General features: G+C 49.1%; 1 protein-coding gene across 2 annotated transcripts; it reads right to left on the bottom strand.

The window, feature by feature from the left end:
• Positions 1-323: 323 nt before the first annotated feature.
• Positions 324-18,372, bottom strand: FOSL2 (FOS like 2, AP-1 transcription factor subunit). 2 transcript variants are annotated; one of them, XM_065835211.2, is made up of 5 exons: positions 18,303-18,372; positions 17,541-17,792; positions 11,314-11,568; positions 7,609-7,716; positions 324-6,128 (listed from the first exon to the last, which is right to left on the bottom strand). In XM_065835211.2, the coding sequence occupies exons 2-5, from the start codon at positions 17,637-17,639 to the stop codon at positions 5,619-5,621; spliced, it is 972 nt and encodes a 323-aa protein (XP_065691283.1). In that variant the 5' UTR covers positions 17,640-17,792; positions 18,303-18,372; the 3' UTR covers positions 324-5,618. The 2 variants fall into 2 exon arrangements, with proteins under 2 accessions (XP_065691283.1, XP_071662209.1); XM_071806108.1 differs by lacking the exons at positions 17,541-17,792; positions 18,303-18,372 and adding an exon at positions 17,280-17,374.
• Between the last annotated feature and the right edge of the window lie 829 nt (positions 18,373-19,201).

Below are 19,201 nucleotides of genomic sequence, written 5' to 3' on the forward strand. Positions count from 1 at the left end.
CCACCTCACTCCATGTTTTCAGAGAGAAGCTCTTCTAGCTGAAGTCCTTCGAGGTGAGGAGATGGATTAAAAAAAATAAGTCACCTCAGCATGCGTTTTCTAGCTCTACCCCTTCCCTTTTGAAGCCAAGATGAAAGAATTAATGCATTACTTGCCTTTTAGCCCAGGTGGTCTGCTCTGCTAGCCTCTGCCCCAGTTCCCATTGTTGCAGCAAACAGCTGTCTGGATTGCAGCTGCTCAAATGAAAGAAGCCCTGAAATGTGCTACAGCTGGGCACCTGGCAATGTTGTACCCATTTGTTCATATTGAAGGAACATGTGAGCTTTTAATTGTTCATGGCAAAGGGAGCTTTTTAATGACTTCAATTAACAGAGAGAAAAACTCCAGTTAGCTCTTGCTATACAAAAGAGTGTCCACAATGTCATTAAAACAAGATTTACAAGTGTCATAACTCTCAGCAGCATAGTCAACAATACAGCCAATCATTACAACTGAGCACCAAAGGAGAAGGGGGGAAACATCACACCACCAAGGAACAGGAAGAAAAGAAAAGAGTAGGGGGGGAAAGGTGCAGAGGAAAAAAGAAAAGTCTTTTTTTCTTTTCAGTCTAAATTGATTTTATTCTACAAAATGCTACTCAGTTAAAATTGTAAAAGCAAAACCATTTTAATATGTTCATTCTTTCATAGCAGCAAGCTTTCTCTAACAAGCTTTTCATTTTAGTGCAAATACTGTAGGCCTGTATTACAGTAAAATAACAAGAACAGAGGAGAAGACAACATCAGAGAATGCCTCAGAGCTGAGATTCTCCAGGACTGCAAGAACGATATCAAGATCACAACAAGTAAAGGAGGGTCCCAATTCAGCAGTCACCTTTAAGAACCTCCTTGGCAGAAACTACCTCACTGTAGACCAAAAAAAAAAAAAAAAACACCCCAGAAAGAAAGAAAGAAAGAAAGAAAAACCATGATCTCGTGAGGAAATAAAAAAGACAACGGTGCCCCCAAACCTTCGATAATCCTCATGGTCGCCTATTAATCACAGAGGCTTGATTCCATCTCCGACACCTGCTTTGCAGCAGCTGAATGCTGCTGATGCTTTCAATTTGCTCCCAGGAGAGTGGAATCAGAATCAGGTCCTTTCTGCATCTGAGGATCTTAAAGTAGACTTCAGTGACACTAGTAACTTATCGCTCTAATAAAGATGCACTATCCCTTATCGATGTTACTTTGAACTACACAGTATATCAAGATATATACAACATTTTACCCTCTCACTGAGCAAAAACAATTGGATACCTATTTTCTACACATCTTAATATGGTTTTAATATCAAGTAACCACAAACAAGAAAGTGGAATAACCCTTTAATTATACAGGATAGGAGGGGAACAATTAAGTAAAATGGGATGGGATTTTATTATTATCTTGTATTCTGAGATTTGTCCTCAACTCCACCTACTGTTCACAGAGGAATGATAATGCATCTTCAGAAACATATCTCTTTTTACATTTTATACAGACAACAACAAAACCCAGAATATTTTATTTAAAGAATAAAAAAAAAAAAAAAAGCCTAAAAAAAGAAGAAAATAGGAGTATTTTTAATGCTCTCTTTATTATATCCAAGTCTTGAACAGGAAAAAAAAAAAGATGTAAACATGATAAATAAATAAGAAATAAAATGTAAATTGTTCCCCCCACCTCTTAAAATGTTTGACTCGGCCTTCCTAATGAAAATGAACTCGTGTCATAACAATAAGATTTCTTACATTTCAGAAGTCTGTTTTAGAAAGAAAAGAAAGAAAATCCAACAACAACAACAAAAAAAAGAAGCAACAACCAAATACCAGGAATGTGAGTTGGGAGGATGTTAAATAAATGGCAGGCAGATCTGCTGGAGCAGGCACAAGACGGCTGCCTACCAATAAATAATAAGATATTGGGGAGGAGAGGGGTGTCTTAGTTTTGTTTTCATTTTGTTTTTTTCTTTTCATTTAGGATGAAGGCCAGGTAGATCCTACATGCAGTAAGCAGCAAAATTAAAGGTTCAGATGAACTAAATAGATCATTTAAATAATAATTATAAAAACATAACAGAGAGCTACTGTCCCCAGCATGTTGGTCCCAAATCCCACCACACCATCAACAGTTTGAGACTTACCCAGTCTCCACACCTATGAGAAAGGAATGGATGAAGGCAACACCACAACTGAGAAGGAGGAACAAGGGCAAAACTGGAATGGCAAACATCACCTGGAAGCTGAATGTTTCCTTCAATGCAGCTACTACTGCTCCTCCCAGTTTGGCATTGATTAACTCAGGTGTTATTAGAGGCTTCATTGGGCTGGTCACTAAGGGATTGACCCAATACCAGCTGAAATTCCCTGGGCCTTTTTCTATTGACTTCAACAACTCTTGGTCAGACACTAGTTACAAGAGCTCTCGCAGCCCCATCACATGCAGAACATGGAGACACTGTACATCTAGGAATCGGCAGTGAAAATATTCTTGGAAAACACTGTTTTGGGGGTGGGGGAAGACAGTCAATTCCCAAAAAGTACACCAGTAAACGTGAAAAGGAGAACACAGGGCCAGACCAGAAGAGCAGCAGCAGAGCTCAAGCTGTACCTGTCTGCTAGAAACTAAACAAAGGTAATGCTGATCCACAAAATATGGAAGGCAGGAGACCAGAGATCCCAACACAGACATCCTCCAAGAGGTTTGAGGGACAAAATGGGTAGGCACAAGGTATTTGAGGCTTTTCCAGGCAGTAGAAAATAATCCTCTTTTCCAGGCAGTTTTGTGTGGCTCCCATCAGCATCATGGGACAGGAAAGGAAAGGGGATTGTCCTGTCTCTGAGAAGGTCAATGACAAGGCAGCAGGCAGTGTTGCCCACTACCAGCTGCAGCTCCTTGTGGCAGTGATTCAGTGAGCAAAAACAAAGGTTATTTTTGTTGTTCCACTGGGATTTAGGCTTACTTGGGTTGGAGGAGGCACCCGACTTCCCAAAACCCCTAGTATGAATGCTCCTGGCCTCCTGGGAGACAGTGATCCTGTTCCGCTGCCCTCAAAAGTAGCTGCATCACTTTAGGATTCACCACTTGCCAATATTGCATTCTCCCCAAAAAGGAGTGGAAATGACATGCAGAGTTATTTTATTGAACAGTTTTAGATTCTCAATCCAAATTGGCCCAAACAAGCATCTGGCAAAATGGAGATGGGTAGAGAAGGAGAAGTTTCACCTAAAGTGATACGATCTGCATAAAACCTTATGAAAACAGGATCCTTTGTACTAACTATGGGAAGTTTAAGGTCTATTTTGTTGAAAATGAAGTTTTAATTTTTATGTGAGGACAAGAGAACTCCTTTATCGAATTTGCTTATTGTGTGAGCTCCATTTGAAACCTCTAGCACCAGTAAAATGATGGAAGTATTTAAGCAATAAAGAAAAAGCCTGAATCACAATCAGCTTTATGAAGCAAAAGGACCACTAATATTTTTCTATTGCTGGCAGGTTTGGTAAATACCCAGGTTGAAAAAATAATAGGAATAACAACAACAACAAAAAAAAGCCTATCTTTAGAGCCAAACTAGTGTCCCTTTGAAATGATTCAAGGAATGGGCAGTGACCAGGGTTTGAGGGAAGCCAGCCCTGCTGAGTAAAGGTCTGGGTTCCACAAGGCTGAACCCTATTAATTTCCAGGGGAGTTGGTGGGGACTGCAGCAGTTTAGCATTTCACAGGACTGGCCCTATAATTGCATATCGCATTTGTCCAGGTCCAGCCTGACCAAGAAATACCCTGGTTTCAGTTGATTAAAATATTTATATATGTGTGTGTATATATATATATATACTTGAAAGAACAAGAAAAATCTCACACCTAAATAAATAGCTGCCACCACAGCTTCAACAGGCAGGACCAAACTGCTAAGCCCTAAGTGGCACAGCTGGCTAGCTGGGCAGTCCTAGTGTGCACATGGTCAGGGTTGGTCAGTGCCTTGACATCAACAGGAATTGAGCTGGGCTCCAAGACAGAACAGGTTACACACATTACTGTTTTCAGTAGTGAACATCAGTGCTGGAGAGCTCACGCCCTCTGTGAGCACTTAGTAGTAGCAAGCAAGCCCACAGGTTAGAGAATACAAGGACCCAGGGCTATGGGAAGAGCCCTCTGATTTGTTCTTCTGTCTTCAGGCCAACCAACCCAAACAAAACCAGATCAATTATAATGCAAGATAAAACAGAGGCCAAAGACTGAGGTGCAAATAATGGTAATCAATTTTCCTCCACCGTCAATTTGTCATTTATAACCAAAGGTTATCAGAAGCTCTGTTCTGATTCAAATGGGTCATCACTTCAGCCATGCCATTCCTGCCTGCTCAGGAGCACCTTGTGGGCTGCGCTGCGCTGGAGGTTGGACCACTGCCTTCCCCCCAAGTCTGGAAACTGGGAATCTCTGAGCAAACAACACCTGCTACCCTCAGCTTGTGGATGCATGCTGCTTTGTTTCTCAACAAAGAAAAAGTCAGCAAGGGGATATCTAGCTAGTTTCACCCTCTTATTCACTGCCAGTTTCCATCCTAGATATACAGGCACATGGTGCCACCTCTTTTTTGGTAGCAAGTTCTGCGAATATGGCCGAAGGGAAGATTTGCTAACAGGAGATCAGCCTCTGAGTCAGAAGCCCTGATGGGGAGGAAGATGTAATACTCCCTAGATGGTGAGCAGCCCAGGAAGAGTAAACAACAAGCAGCAGCTTTGATATCCACCAAACTGGAGTAAAACCCTGCCAAAGACACTGCTAAGTGCCAGCCCAGCAGCTTTTCTGACGCTACTTCGGCCCCAAGATGCTAACTTGTTTTTTTGAGGAGCCCAAGGGGATAAATATATCTACATTTTAAGAAAGAAAGGCTTCCTTGTGAGCCTCCTGCCGTCTCTGTTTGCTGTGTCTGTGCCCCAGGCCAGAGTTACAAGCTCTGCCCTTGCTGCTGAGCCCTTGGGGTCCTCTTGGTTCTCCCTCCCTGAGACCTCCCAGCCATCCCTCACCTGCCTGGGCACCCCTACATGTTTCCCCACAGCCTGTCACAAGAGGAAAGATCCTACCAAGCCTTTAGAGTTCAGAGCAACTGGATGAAATGTCATGGGATCAACAACATTGGAAATTATATGCAGAGAGAGAGAGAGAAGGGGAAAGAGAAAAGCTGTAAGATCAACTAACCAGAATGATCTAAGCACAGAGCACGACCGATCAGATCAATTCACAAAGGAAAGGGATGACTAGCAACTGTCTGCAGCTCGCCCTCAGTCCTGGCCAGGAGTGCTCCCCAGGTCCATTATGGCCATGAAGAGGTTTCCATAGGCTGTCCCTACAGAGGGGATATCACCCTCTCCAAACAGTCCTGGCACATCAGTCCCACCATTGCCATTTCCTGCCTCCAGGCAACTGGCGTTGGTCCTCACTCTCCTTCTGGGAGCTGCAGCACTTCCCCATCCTTGTTCTTGCTGCCCTTGTGCTTGAACGATCCTGTGCCTGTCTCTAATCCCACGGAGGGGGGCTCCCCCCACGGTGCTGGGGGGATGTAACACACTGGCAAAATGGGGGGCCGCAGGGGGATTACAATGCCAGCAAGGTGGGAGAGTTCAAGGAATCCGAGGACTGGTCACCGCTGCTGCTGCTCCTCCGGTGAGCTTTGGAGCAGGACTCGGATGGGGAGAGAGGAGACTCCTGATCCAACACGTTGGGGTAGGTGAACACCAAGTTGGAGGAGCCAGGAGTGATGGCTGGTGTTGAGGTCACCACGATGGGAGTGTTGAGTGCCTCTTCCCCATAAAAACCTCCAGCAATGCTGATGGGCTTAATGACAGACCTTTGGCCTTTGTCAAGGACCAAAGACGAAGACGGAATCTCTTCCTCCACAGGCTCCTGCTTCACCACCACCGCTCCGCTCGCTCCAGTCCGAACGCTCTGGAGGCTGCTGGATGGTGGGCTCCGACGTTCCTCAGGGCTGATTTTGCACACAGGGCTGTGAGCCACCAGCATAAACTCCAGCTTCTCCTTCTCCTTCTGGAGCTCAGCAATCTCCTTTTGCAGCACTGACTTCTCTTCCTCCAGCACTTCAGTTTCCTGCAGACAAAAGGGGAATAAGTAAATATCAGAGGTTCTGGCACTGCTCCTCATCTGGAACATGGCCATCAGGTCCAGTTCCCATCTGGCATGAACAGATAAACTCCAGACTCTTCAAGAACCAAGCAGGCACTATGTCATTGTCAGCCAAGCATCTTGTGTGTCATATGTCTACCAGTAGGCTATTCCCAGATTTCACCAATCTAAGGGCTACAAATGGTCTTCTCATGAGCTCACCTTTATTTTCCCACGGGCAGCTCCTGCCACTCTGTCTTGGCCTGTGATTTAAACAATTCTTCTCCTTTGCTGTCTGCCTGACAGACACCTTAGCAGAGGATTCTGATCTCCTCCCATCATTTTTTGTGTTGCTTTAAGTCATGTTCTTTCCACTTTGTAGACAGAGGTAGCATACAGCAACCTCTAAACTGTTTCCATTTTCCTTCTATAGTGTATATTCCAAACAAGGTCTGACACTTTCCTGACTCTTGCACAAAGGACTAACACACTTTCAGCTCCACTGTATCATTCTCTTGATGCATCCTTGAGTTAATACATTTACCTTTCCCATGGTCACATCACACTGATGGCTTATAGTCAATCTGTGGGCAATTAGTACCTTCCTCACCATTTCACAGAAGTACTTGCTCTCAGTCCTTCAGGATAGGACCTCCCACTTTGCACCCCTTTGAATTCTGTTATTTTAGTCATGACAGTCCTTAATTTCTTCCTATAGGATGTCCTGCCTCCCCTACACTGAGAATACCTCCTGAATCTGAGGTGACAGCATGTTTCACTGGTGTGCTTTCACTGCTGCTGCTGCTCTTGTTAATCAGATCACGGAATACAACCAGTCCCAGGCTGGAAGCACTGGAGCCTTCCCTTCAGCCTCTTCCAGCACAACCCATCCTCATCTTCTCTTCAGCCAGTATCTTACCCACCTTCTTCCACTCATCCCTACCTTCTCCTGTAGCACCAGACCACAAATCTCTGCAGTGCTTGCTTTGTGCAGGAAATCAGTTATACCCAGCAAAGAAAGGTTAGCCTAAAGGATGTAACTTCAATAGGTACACATAACATCTGCCACATTTTCAACTGCTTTTGGATGATCCTACCATCCTCAGTGCTTTTTTTTTTTTAGGGTCAAAAGCACTGAAGATGGTAGGATCATGCACACAGCATCTTTATTTTCACTTGGAGGGAGACCAGCAGTAGGGAGACTGGTGCTATCTGGGAGGCTAGAAGGGGGAGCTCCTAGGACGTTTTTGGTGGTCAGCAAGGGAAATTCAAGCTCCTGAGCTCCAGGCCCAAGCCCTCACCACCATTGGTGTAGGAGCAACACCACGAGGCAGCCTTGGAAGGAGAAGGGAGCGCATGTTTTGTAGCATCTTCTCCGAGCGTACTAGTGAAGAGAGAGCAATGCCCTGCGAGCTGGTCTGAAGGGCAGGTGGTAAAGAAGGAGAACAGTATGCAGAGCACATACCGCCTGGAGCTTCTCTGTTAGTTCTCGACGCCTGTTGCGACACTTAGCAGCTGCCAGCTTGTTCCTCTCTCTCCGGATCCTTCGCTTCTCTTCTTCCTCAGGCGACAGCTGTGGGCAAGAGCCAAGAAAACCCACAATCAGATCTGAGCAAGGCATTCCTTGAAGTTTGTGAGGATTCAACCACAATGCAAAGGAAAAAGGCCTGATCCAGCAGGATGCTGAGCATTCCCCCTCTTCACTGATGTCAGCAGAAGATGAAAGTGCACAGTATCTCTGCCTGCACCAGGTCTTAGCAGAAGGGTGAGGAGAAGATGGAGCAGGGAGCAGGGGGAAGATTGTGTAAGAGGACAGTGAATCTGCACCAAGGCCAAACAGATAAAAGATGCTCTGATTGTTTCACAACTTGGGTGGTACATTAAGCAAAACCAGAGCACTATGTTGTAAGTGCCTCTTTCTTGAAAGAAAATATCTGCTGCTTCCCACACAAAAATAGTTGTTAGCTTGAAGGTCAGGGATGGGGTGGAGAGGGAGACAGGGAAATCAGCAGAGCTCCCATGAAGTCCATGAAGCAACAATGATTTGTACCACCCAAAATCCTGACCTCAGATTTTTGAGCACTCAGTGAGATAACACACTGTGCTTCTTGCATCAGCAGGCAAGGCTCCAGTGATATCAAGGGCTTTCTGAGGCCAGCTGACATCCTCACTGATGTAAATCAGCAGCAATTCCATAGAAACCCATCCCGCGACACTCTTGTGAAACCAGAGGAAGTGAGCAGGAGCCCACAAGATCTGGTCAAGTCAGGCCTAGCTTTTGGGGTTTGAGATGCGGTTTTACAAATCCCGGCAGCAGCAGATGGGCTCGCAGCGCTGCCGAGGCCAGGGTGCCTGCACATCATGGCTGTACAGCTGGAACACGGCACGCAGGAGCTGGAGCAAACAGCCAGCCATGGGGATGCACGGCACCTGTTTGGCCGAGCACCCTGCTCCACCATGGACCCACCTCGTGCACTGTGTGTGCTTCAGCCTCACTGGCTGCTGTGTGCTGTGGGGCTTCAGCCCAGTGACTGCAAACAACAGCGAAACGAGCAGCCTGCAGAGCACATGTCAGATCTCACGTAGTGCCAGTGGAGAATGGAAAGAAAAACCTTTTCATAAAAGCTTTCAGTTTTAATATCTTCAAGGGCTGTCAAAATCACAAATGAGACATTCACCAGTCTTTTATTTTTAGTGTTAGTTTTACTCTAACCTCATTCTGGTTTGTTTTGGTTTGCTTTATTTCCTTAATTTTGATCTCTAGGGGAGTTTACTTCAGCCTCTGGGCATTCCCCTTCCTCAGTTCTACTTTTTTTGGGGGGATCCTATCCATGCCTGTGATTTCACCTGCATGCAGGGCAAGCCCCTGAATGCACACCAAGAGACATAAGCACTTCTAGAACTTCAGGACACAGGCTTTGGGCCTGAAAGCTTTTCCATCTCAGGGTTAGGGAGGTATCTGCTCCCTGCTGGGAAGCAAGTAGTGGGAATTTGGCATATTCCCTCCCAGTAAGGGACCCTCACAGGCACCACTCTCCTCACTACAGCTCGGCTTGCTCCGTTCCCAGCCCATACATGTGCCGGGTAAAAATGTATTTGCACACGAGTACCTGCAGTGTGGCAAAGCACTAAGCACACACACAAATTGTGTGCTGACTTGGGGCCTCTGTGTGCAGTTTTCAAGAACCCTTTCATGCTTCAGAAGCACAGGCCTCATTGAAATACGTTGGAACTGAGATCTCTTCTCCCAGGGCCTTCAGTCATTTTTAAATTATCTGTCTCAGAGGCTGTACTCTGTAAAAATCTCATAGACGTGAATGAAGCCCCTAATCTGGACGTGCTTAACGTTATACCAGGTCTAAAAAGGAATATTCTGTCAGCGGTTGCTGGATTTGTTTGAAAGTGGTTGGATTTGGCACTCCTCGTGCCTCTGCTGTATGCGTTATCTGTAGCTTGTCCAAGCCCAATACGTGCATTCGTTGGCAGAAACCTTCATCAAAACAGGCTCTTTTCATAAAGCGTTACACAGTGTTTTCCAAAAAGGCACTCCGATGTGGTGTTCAAAGCACCAACAGTGGAAACCTGAGCCAAAAAGCCATGGTAAAGCGCCTGGGTACTGCCTTAGCACGTGTCTAATCAAAAGGACTTGGCTTTGAATGACCCACAATGAATGGCTTGCAAACAAGCCACAGGCCAGGAATTGCTTGGCATGCATCCTTCAGCAAATAACTCTGAACAACAAATAAAGCGGAGAATATGGTGATCTCTTCACGGCCAATTTGTGAACACAGAGGCAGCATTTGTCAAACAAATTAGTTGTTGCTAATTATTCCTCCATTTCTCGTGAGAGCTTCCCTGGCTTTGGACACCAGCCCTGCACGCAGGGAACGGGGAGGTAGCTCTGGCTGGTGGAAAGGGCTGGCACGTACCCGAACCACCACAGCTGCCCCATCCTTCCTCCCAAAAACGGGTCCTCAGTGCACCCATACCAGGTCTCCAAACAGAAGTGTAGCGTGACTCACACAGGATAAGTGACTTTAACCCCTTCTCTGCCTCTTAGGTCTAAACCAGAGACTTGACATAAAATAACCAGGCTGTGAAGCAAAACAGATGACGTGGAAGTAAAAAGTAGGACTGGTGAGTCTTATTAGAAACAGATCTCACGCAATAGCGTGTGCTGGTGTACTGAGGGTGCGCAGCACGTCTCCTTACACTGCTCTGCAACGACCCACACAACTGCTGCTTGGGAACAATTTGGAGAGATCTAGATTATTCAAATTTTAAAATATTTTTAAAAAACAAGCCAGCCTAGCACCATGGCTAGCTATTCACAAACAGCCCTAGAGAGGGCTGTGTTTCTCACTTCGAAGATATTCACAAGGATGAAAGGATTTCTAGAAGATGAGATACCTGCATGTAGTCCACCACCCAGCCCCAGCACAGGACCCAGGGTCCCATCAGGAGGTTGAGCAAGGGCCAGCAGTGGCACAAGCCACCCCTTTCTGGCTGTGAAAATGCCACTGGGTTGGGGGCAGAAAGATCTCTGCTTATGGGATTCCCGCCCCACCACTGTAAAGAAATCAAGTGATTGCATGTTTGTAGTGGGAAGGTTGATTTAGACTCCAGACATCAAGAAGGCTCTTGCTACTAGAGCTGAAGTGCTCTAGGGAAGCTGTTCCTCCCAGGACAGCGGTGGCTGTTCCTGGTGGTATCACCCTAAAGTGAGACTGGAACAGCACCTGCTGCCACAGAGCAGATATAAAACACCAGCTGGGGTCATTTGGGTGTCAGATTTGTAAAGGACCTACGTAAAGACTCCTGTGTTTGCTCAGAGGTTTCCTTCTGCCTGGAGTGGCAGAGACATTCAAACTGAAACCCAAGGCTCAACTTCAGAGTTTCACCTGCTTTTGAAACCGAGCCACAATGTGGCCCAGTGGTGCGAAGCGTGTGATGGAGAGTGGGTAAGTCTTGCTGTACGATGAGGAAGCATCGTACATAAAATCACCTTCTGGCTTACATCGTACGTCACCCTGAGAAACCCCAGCACCTGCACAGCACGGGGGACCTCCCTGTGGCGTCGGGAGATTCCACAAAAGGGCAGAGGGGGGAAAAAAATTCTCTGTACACTTGTTTTTGAGGCATCCTCAGATGCTCTCGCCACCATGGTTACCTGCTCGTCTCTTCGTCTCCGTCCCACAGTCGTCCCGATGGTTTTGATCACACCAGGTCGCTGAAGGGCCGTGTGTCCAGCCACTGAAGACAGCGGGGGCAGTGGGTGGCTGTAGGGGTGCGAGCGAGAGTAAGGGCTTGACATGGAGGTGATGACGGTGGGCTGGACCATCCACTGCAGGTCTTGGCTAGTTGTGATGGCGTTGATCGTAGGGATAAAAGCACTGCCTGATCCTGGCATATCTACTCGAAATTTCTAGGAGGAAAAGTAAGGGAGAAAGACAGAGAGAAGAAACCGTCAATGGAAGCAGAACATAAGTGGTTACTCAGAAACCAGCGAGGCCCTCAGGAACAGCACCAGCAAGGATCAAAGCAGCACCTGAAGCAAAGGCACTGACTGCCAATGCCTCTGCAGCCTCCCTGGCTGCCCCTGCCCACCACAATGCCAGGCTCAGGCGTCTTCTCTCCAGAGCAGCCCTGCCCTCTCCCAGCCCCCTTCCTCATCCCCCCACACCTCCCCAGCAAACCCTATACCAGCCTCCCCAACACCGCTGCCTCCCGCCTGTGCCCACCGCTCCTTCTGGCTTGGAGCGAAAGGGGAATTAAGGAGTTTCTAGAAAAACACTTCTCTGCCAGTCCAAAGAAAAGGAAGAGAAACTTAAGTTTTGAAATGCCGTTACCAAGCAGGGCAAAGCCACCTTCTGCCAACGGATTCCCCTGAAATTTGGGCTTGGTCCATGCAGGGTTTGGTACAGCAAGAACAGGAGCTTGCTTCTTGTTCAGTGGTTCTGTGCTCGCCACACACAGAGCACAAGCAACCCAGCCCCGGGATGGTTACGTGTGAGGATTTGTATTTTAATAGCAGTCTATAAAATAGGTCTTAGGATTCAGATCGGACAAGTTCCCTGCAGCTCTCTGCACTGTCTAGACAAAACAAGGCAGCAGTAAAACCAAGGCAGCAGGTAATGATCTCCTCCAAAATACATGTACACTTTCTTTCAGACACAGGTAAATCCATCTGGATAATACGTTGGCACTAAACTGGAAGGAAAACAATCGCTTGTCCCCGGAGGGGGAAGCAGGAGAAAAATAATGTTTTTGTCTTTGCAGAGATCCTTCAGGAGGCTTTCAGTGGTTAGACTCTGTTTCACAGACAGACAAGCCTTGCTCCAGCAATCACTGTGCAAGGGATGGGGCTTGTACGACCAGCAGCCATCACAGCCATCGATTTTTAAGCCATGAAATCTGCACATTCTTGGGTCAACAAACTAGCTTCCCAGAGAAGCGAGAGCCCTTGTGTTAGCCTGACCTCAGCTCAGGTAGGCGTCCTAGATAAGGGACAGCACTTCGACACAGATTTCCTTTTCAGGGTGTGCCTAGTCAAGCACCTTAAGTGCTTTGTTAAACCAGGGCTACTGCAAACAGTATTTCACATTCTGATAGCTACAGCATTTCAGGCCAGTATTAGCCATAAGAAGTCCAGTTGCCAATGCCTGGAGACCAGAAGATTCAGTTTGAATTCTGACAAATGCTGACTTACAGCTTTGGACAGCTCAAAATATAGCAAGAAAGGACGAGAGAAGGAAGCAGTGAATCAAGTTAAGTGGGTGGGGAAATTACACAGCCAGGATGACACGGGCACCAAGACCTCGGCAAAACCCCCACTAGAACCTCAGAGATTCACCTGGAGCTCAAGAGCAACACAGCCTCAGCATACCCCACATGTCAGAGTGCGAGGCATCTTTGTGACCTCTCCCAATTAACTGCAGAGAACCAGAGCTACGAACTGTCAACACTACAGAGGAATTTACTGGTGCAAAGCCCCTTCTTTGCTCTGCCCAGTACAGGCTGTGGCCACATGGCACAGGAGAGAATGAATGCCTTGGTGACTCCCCAGCCATAACACTGTAACAGAAATTTAACCTCACAAAAGGGAGGAAGGTCAAAACTAGTTAAACCACAGATGCTCAGGGGATGCAAGTTCTACTTTCAGCTCCACAAGTGGCTTCTACCATGACCTTTACCTACCTGTGCCACCATCTTTCCTGTACCAAAAAGCAGAGAAAAAAGGCTTGTGTCTTCTTTGCAGGGGCACTAAAAAGCTGTGGCTGCAAAACATTCTGAGATCTTTTGGTGCTTTCCTATGCAAAGACACGGTTTGCATTCCAGAGAAAACAACATTTGCAGGTGCCCCACTACTGCAGCCTCCAACGACCTGCTAAAAATTCCCATCAGAAGTCAGGAGAGTAAGACCGGCTACCAGATCAGCCACATAAGATACAAGTGTCTGACACAAAGATCTGGCCCTGAGCTATTGATGAAGTGACTATTGGACTTGCAGCCGCTCTTATATTCAGCCTTGGACCCTGCTCTAACACTAGTGGAGGGCTCCTGGACAGCAAAGGGAAGCTGCTCAATTCAGTCACATCCCTCAGCAGCTCCGCAGTACTTGCTTGCAGACCCAGGGAAGAGACCAGCCAGACTGCAGTCCCTGGCTGTGCTATGCTCCACTTCTGTCAGTAGCTTCCTTTCTAATCCCTCAAAATAGATTAAAAAATTCCCCAAACCTGTATCCTGTATCCCTGTATCCCACAGGCAGTATTTTTCCCAGATAACTAATTAAGGGATATGCTGCTGTGACAGGCTGAGTCTTCAGATACAGGGTGCTCAGGCTACCTCTGGGTTTTACAGTTGCTGCTGGTCAGGCTTTCCTCACATACCTCACTGTCCATCTAGGATACTGCACTGGATCAGCTTTGCCATGCCAAAATGCTGCTTCAGCCCCCATCTCTGCCCGGTGGCCATCAGCTCTGACCCCTAGGATGCTGACGGTTTCAGTGTCAGGCCGCAAATTCCCTGCCACCTCACCTGCACAGTCTTTTTGGGCACCCGCCTTCTGACTTTCGAGCTCCAGAGCTTCCTCCAAACTACAGCTCCAACTCTGCTCTCCTTTCAGGGAGCTTTGATCCACCTGGCAGCACCACCTGCCCTCACCCGCCTCCCCGTTTCTCCTCTTTCTAGACCCCTTCCTGCTGCTTCCTCACCCCAGACACCCACAGCTCTCCTCTCCTGACCCGGGAGAGGCTCCTGGAGGCAACTCTCTGCCGGTTCTCCTTATCTACCAGGAATTCGCAGCACTGCTGAAAAGGTGTGGCGATAGCCAGATTGTAGGGCTACACACACAGCACATGCTCAACCACAAAGCCACTGCTCTCCTCCTGACCCAAGCAGCACACAGAGAAGGTACCATATAAACAAACAAACAAACAAACAAAAACCCACCACACAACAAACAAACACTAAACAGCAAACAGAGTCCTGTTATTAAGAGTGCCAAGAACTGAGGTCAGTCTCTGTTCTGCCTTAAAAATACAGGGCTGGAGAGTAGCCTTCCTTGATCCACAGTCAAGGGAGTCTCCAGCAAGTCCTGTCAAAGGTAGAAACAGGCTATATTATCAGGTCACAACTTAGGTGCACAGGCAGCACAGGAACATCTCAGGCTTTGGCTCCATGGTTCCTTTTGCCATCTTAACACAGAATTTCCATACCGCACCCCATTGTGTCTCCACTCCCCTCCAGGCCTTCAGTTACATCCGTGACTGTGAGCACCAAGCAGCACCAGAAACTGCTCTAGAAAAGGGTACGATAACCATGGAAAAAAACAAACCCAACAACAAAACCACCTAAAACCCACCCAGAGGATCTTTAACAATATAGAGTGTACAGGATATATCCTATTAAAAAAATATAAGGCCCCTGATGGCTCTCCCATGTTGAACATCTCCTCAAAGGAAAACTGCACACAGGTCTGGGATATCTGAGGGGAAAGTCAACTGGCCTGAAAAAGTACACAAACTCTTCCCATTAGAGTCTATGTTTACCACATGGCAAGTCAGTGATTAGGAAAATAGCATGGCAAGCAACTTAAAAGAAAAATGTTCCAGTGCTGTGTTGTATGGGAAAAATAATTAAAAAGCATTGAAGTTTTGGCTCAGAAACACAGTTTCCACTTAAACATGTGACTGAAGCATCTTTTCTTGTTTTGGGGAAAGGAAAAAAAAAAAAAAAAAAAAAACACACCAAAGAAAAAATTTCTACAATGCATATTTTCTGCAGTGATAAAACTCTGCAGATCCCTGTAGACCAGAATCAGTAGAACAGCTCAACTGCTAGGGTAAAGGCAATGCTCACATTTGATCCTAATCTACAACATCTGTAAGGATCAAGGGAAAGATGACATACAAGGCCTTGAGAAATCTCCTGGATTCTTAAAGAAAACATTTATGTTCTCGCTAAGCCGGTATCCTGCTCAAAGCCTCATTTCAGATAGTAACCCTAGAAACTGGGCTCTGGCCTCCGTATCAAAGGCCATGCACACCAGCTGCCTGGGGAAAATGTGCAGCCCCAGAAAACAGAAGGGGAAAACCCAGTTATCGGTCAAACCAACTATTAAGCAGTTGCCAGAGTTTCATGACCTCCTGCAGCAAGTGCTTGAATCCAGCGCAGCTGCTGAATCAGAGCAGGAAAGGGAGAGCGAAGTATTTGCAACCCCCCCCCGCCCCGCACCTTGTCCTGGCATTTACTGTAAAACAGGGAATAAGCCGGAGCTGAGTTATTAATACAATCCCTGGAAATCCCGGTCCGCAGCCCGCAGAGGGCACCAGCGAGATGCGTTTGGAGCGGGCGGGGAGCGGCAGAGAGTCATTTCTGGTAAAACTTCTTTAATGCGAGGAATGTCACGGGCTGGTACGGTTGGCAAAGTTTAAGACTGGACTTTTTTTTAAGTTTTTTTTTTTTTTTGTTAAGTGATCCTATGACTGCTTGATGCTAAGACAGCAATGTGCTTACGCTGCCAGTTTGGTCATACAAGCCACACAAGAAATAATAATTTTGGAAGGGAGAAGGAGGGGAGCAACTCTGAAAAAGCAAAAAGAGAAAAAAAAAAAGAGTAAGGCTGGGCCAGCTGATGTAAACAAGTTATGAAATAACCCAGGTTTGTATAACTGGCCCGATTGTGTAATGCCTTCCCCAGAAGTGGTGAATATATTCAATGTAGGCATATAAGCCGTTCCGAGATGTTTTCTTAGGAAAATGAAATGGAAAAAAACTTCAAACTACCCGACCAGACTTTCAGGTCCGTGAATTCACGCCGTTTCCACAGGAAATATCTCCCATTCTTCAAGTGCCGCCCGGCACGGGAGCTTGCGAGGGGGGAGCAGGACCAGCAGCGCTGGGAGCGCTCCGGCGGCTCCTCGGGAAACTCTCGCTCGGGAAAAAGCCACCGGCAGCCGGAGAGCGGTCGGCGGCTCCCGGTAAAGCGAAGGAGCGGCCGGCAGAGCAAAACAACACGTCGCCGTTCTCTGGGTCGCACCGGTGGGAGCGGGGAAAATAGTGTCACCGCCACAGAGCTAAAGCTGGGGACCGGGGCCGGGAGAGAAGCGGGGAGACCACTTTAAACGCTGGAAAAAGCTAGAGCCCACTCCAACCCACCCCCTGCGTGTTCTACGGTGGCTGCAACAGCGCCTTGAATGTAGCTCAGGCGGCACCTCCTCAAGTCCCGGGGAGGACGCTCAGACTGGTGCGAGCGAGCCCAGGACAGTGTCCAAGTGCCCGGGAAGGAGCGGTGAACGGAAGGACAGAAAAGCTCCCGAGGAGAACAAAAGCAGGAAGGAGGAAGACTCAGATGCGCCCGTGTATTTGCGTTACCGGCTTCGGAAAGAAGAGTTGCCCGGAGGAGCCCTGTGATTTCCGAGCTGGCCCCAGCCCGCCGCTGCGGCTGGTCCCCGGGCACCGGGGGAGGACCCCACCGACACCCGCGGGCCCCACTCTGCCTGAGGCCGGGGCGACGGCTGCAGCCCGCCGGACGCTTCCTCGCCGCACGTCCCCGCTCAGGGCAGGCCGCTGCCTCCCACGACACCACCCAGCCCCGAGCAGACACCACCGGCCCCAGCAGGAGGAGAACCCCACCGAAAGTCCCGCACAGAAGAGTCGCAGCACTCGCTCCGGGGGAGCAGGGAGGGAGGGAAGAAAAGCGGTGGTGTCCAACCGGGGGCGACGTGACGGCGGCTGCGGGCAGCCCGCACCTCAGCACCGCCTGAGCCCCCGCGGCCGGCGCCTCTCCGCCGGAGGAAGCGCCGCTCCCCGGGCGTGGCGGTGAACTCCCGTGCCGGGAGCGCTCGCAGCAGCCCTCGGAGGGACCCGGGGGAGAGGGGCAGCGCCCTGCCCTACCTGCTGGGCTGCGCCGCTGGAGTAGGTCTCGGGATGTCCCGGGGAGCCGCTGCTGCCTCTGGAGGAGGTGTCGAAGTTGCCGGGGTAGTCCTGGTACATGGTCCGAGGTCGGGCCGGGGGAGCCGCGTCCCCGCCTTCTCACACCGACACCCGCCGCTCCCTCGCCGTCTCCCCGCCCCCTTCTCCCTCCCGACCTCTTCGGCTCTTGCCTTTCGCCTCCCAACGCTCGCCGCGGAACGGAAAAAAAAAATGCTTTGCAGGGCGGAAAGGTAAAAAAAATTAAAAATAAAAAGAGAGAAAAAAAAGAAAAATAACAAAATAAAAATAAAAGAGGCTGAAGTGGCAGCGAAGTGCCGACGGGACGGGAGGGCTCGGCGGTGCGGCGGGAGCGATGCGGCGGGAGCAGAGCCGTGCGCGCAAGCAGGCGCGGGCAGCGCACACGCCGATGTCCTCTCTCCGCGCTACTCGGTGAGACTCGCCCCGCCGGCGGAGCGGCCGCGACCCCGGGGGCTGCAGGCGGAGCGGTTCTCCTCCGCCCCCACCACCAACCACCACCACCACCGGCCGCCCCTTTTCCCGGCGCGGGGTGACTCAACCGGCTCTAACGCCCCGCGGCTCCCCGGTAGGGCGAAGCGGCAGCTCCGCGCACCCGCGGTGACTCAGAGCAATGGCATCGGCCCGGTCCCACTCGCTTATTATCCGCCCGCCGCCGCCGCACCATGTGCACTCGCACACGTCAAACCCGCGGCGCACCGGCCCCACCTTGCCAGCGCGGAGCCTCCCACCTGCCGCCGCCGCGGGGGGGGCGGGATGGGGAACGCGGGATTGTGCCCGCCCCCGGCTGGTCCGCCGCGCCGCCCCCGCCGCTCCGCCCGCCCCGCCCGGACCCGCGCTCTGCGCGGGTCCGGGCGGGGCGGGCGGAGCGGCGGGGGCGGTGCGACGGCGTGTTCCCGTCAGGCCCCGCCTCCCCCCGCCCCACTTGGTCCCGTCCGTTGTCGCACGTTGCCAAAAATGGTCATTTGCGTCGCACGACGCGAGCGCGGGTTTCCTTGCCGCGGATGACGCGCTGCGAGAGGGATTCCCTGGCTCCGCCGCCGGGATTTAAAGGGGCAGGCACACCGCTGCAAGGTGGGGGGGGCAGTGGTGAATTTTGGGGAACGGGCCGCAAATCTCGCCCCACAGACCGGCTTCCTCGCCCCCTCCCGCACGGGGGCTCGGCGAGGGGTTGATAGACGGGATCCATCCAGCCCTGCTCCCTGCCTGAGGGTGGCCGGCACTGGCACTGCCCCAGTTCTTGGTCCGTTTCTTCACACCATCAATAAACCAAGTGTTAGGTTATTTTTTATAGCAGTGTTAATCTAGCTTTATTTATTTTATTTTATTCATTTTATCTGCATTTATTTATTTTAATTACTTTATTATTTGTTTTTCCTTTAATCTTTCATTAATCTTCAATTTTTCTTTTCATTACTTTCTTTTAATTTTTTTAAATTTTATTTTATATTTATTCTTATCTTTCTTTTCTTTCTTCCCTCTTTTTTCTCAATTTGTTTTTATTTTGATACTTCTCTTTACTTTTCCATCCTGGGAGCTGACTGCAGAGCCACTCCAGGCCCCCAAAACAAGGCATGTCACAGGAAGGGCAGGTAACAGCCCTAGGC

This window comes from Patagioenas fasciata, chromosome 3 (assembly GCF_037038585.1).
Source record: "Patagioenas fasciata isolate bPatFas1 chromosome 3, bPatFas1.hap1, whole genome shotgun sequence".
NCBI lineage: Eukaryota > Metazoa > Chordata > Aves > Columbiformes > Columbidae > Patagioenas > Patagioenas fasciata.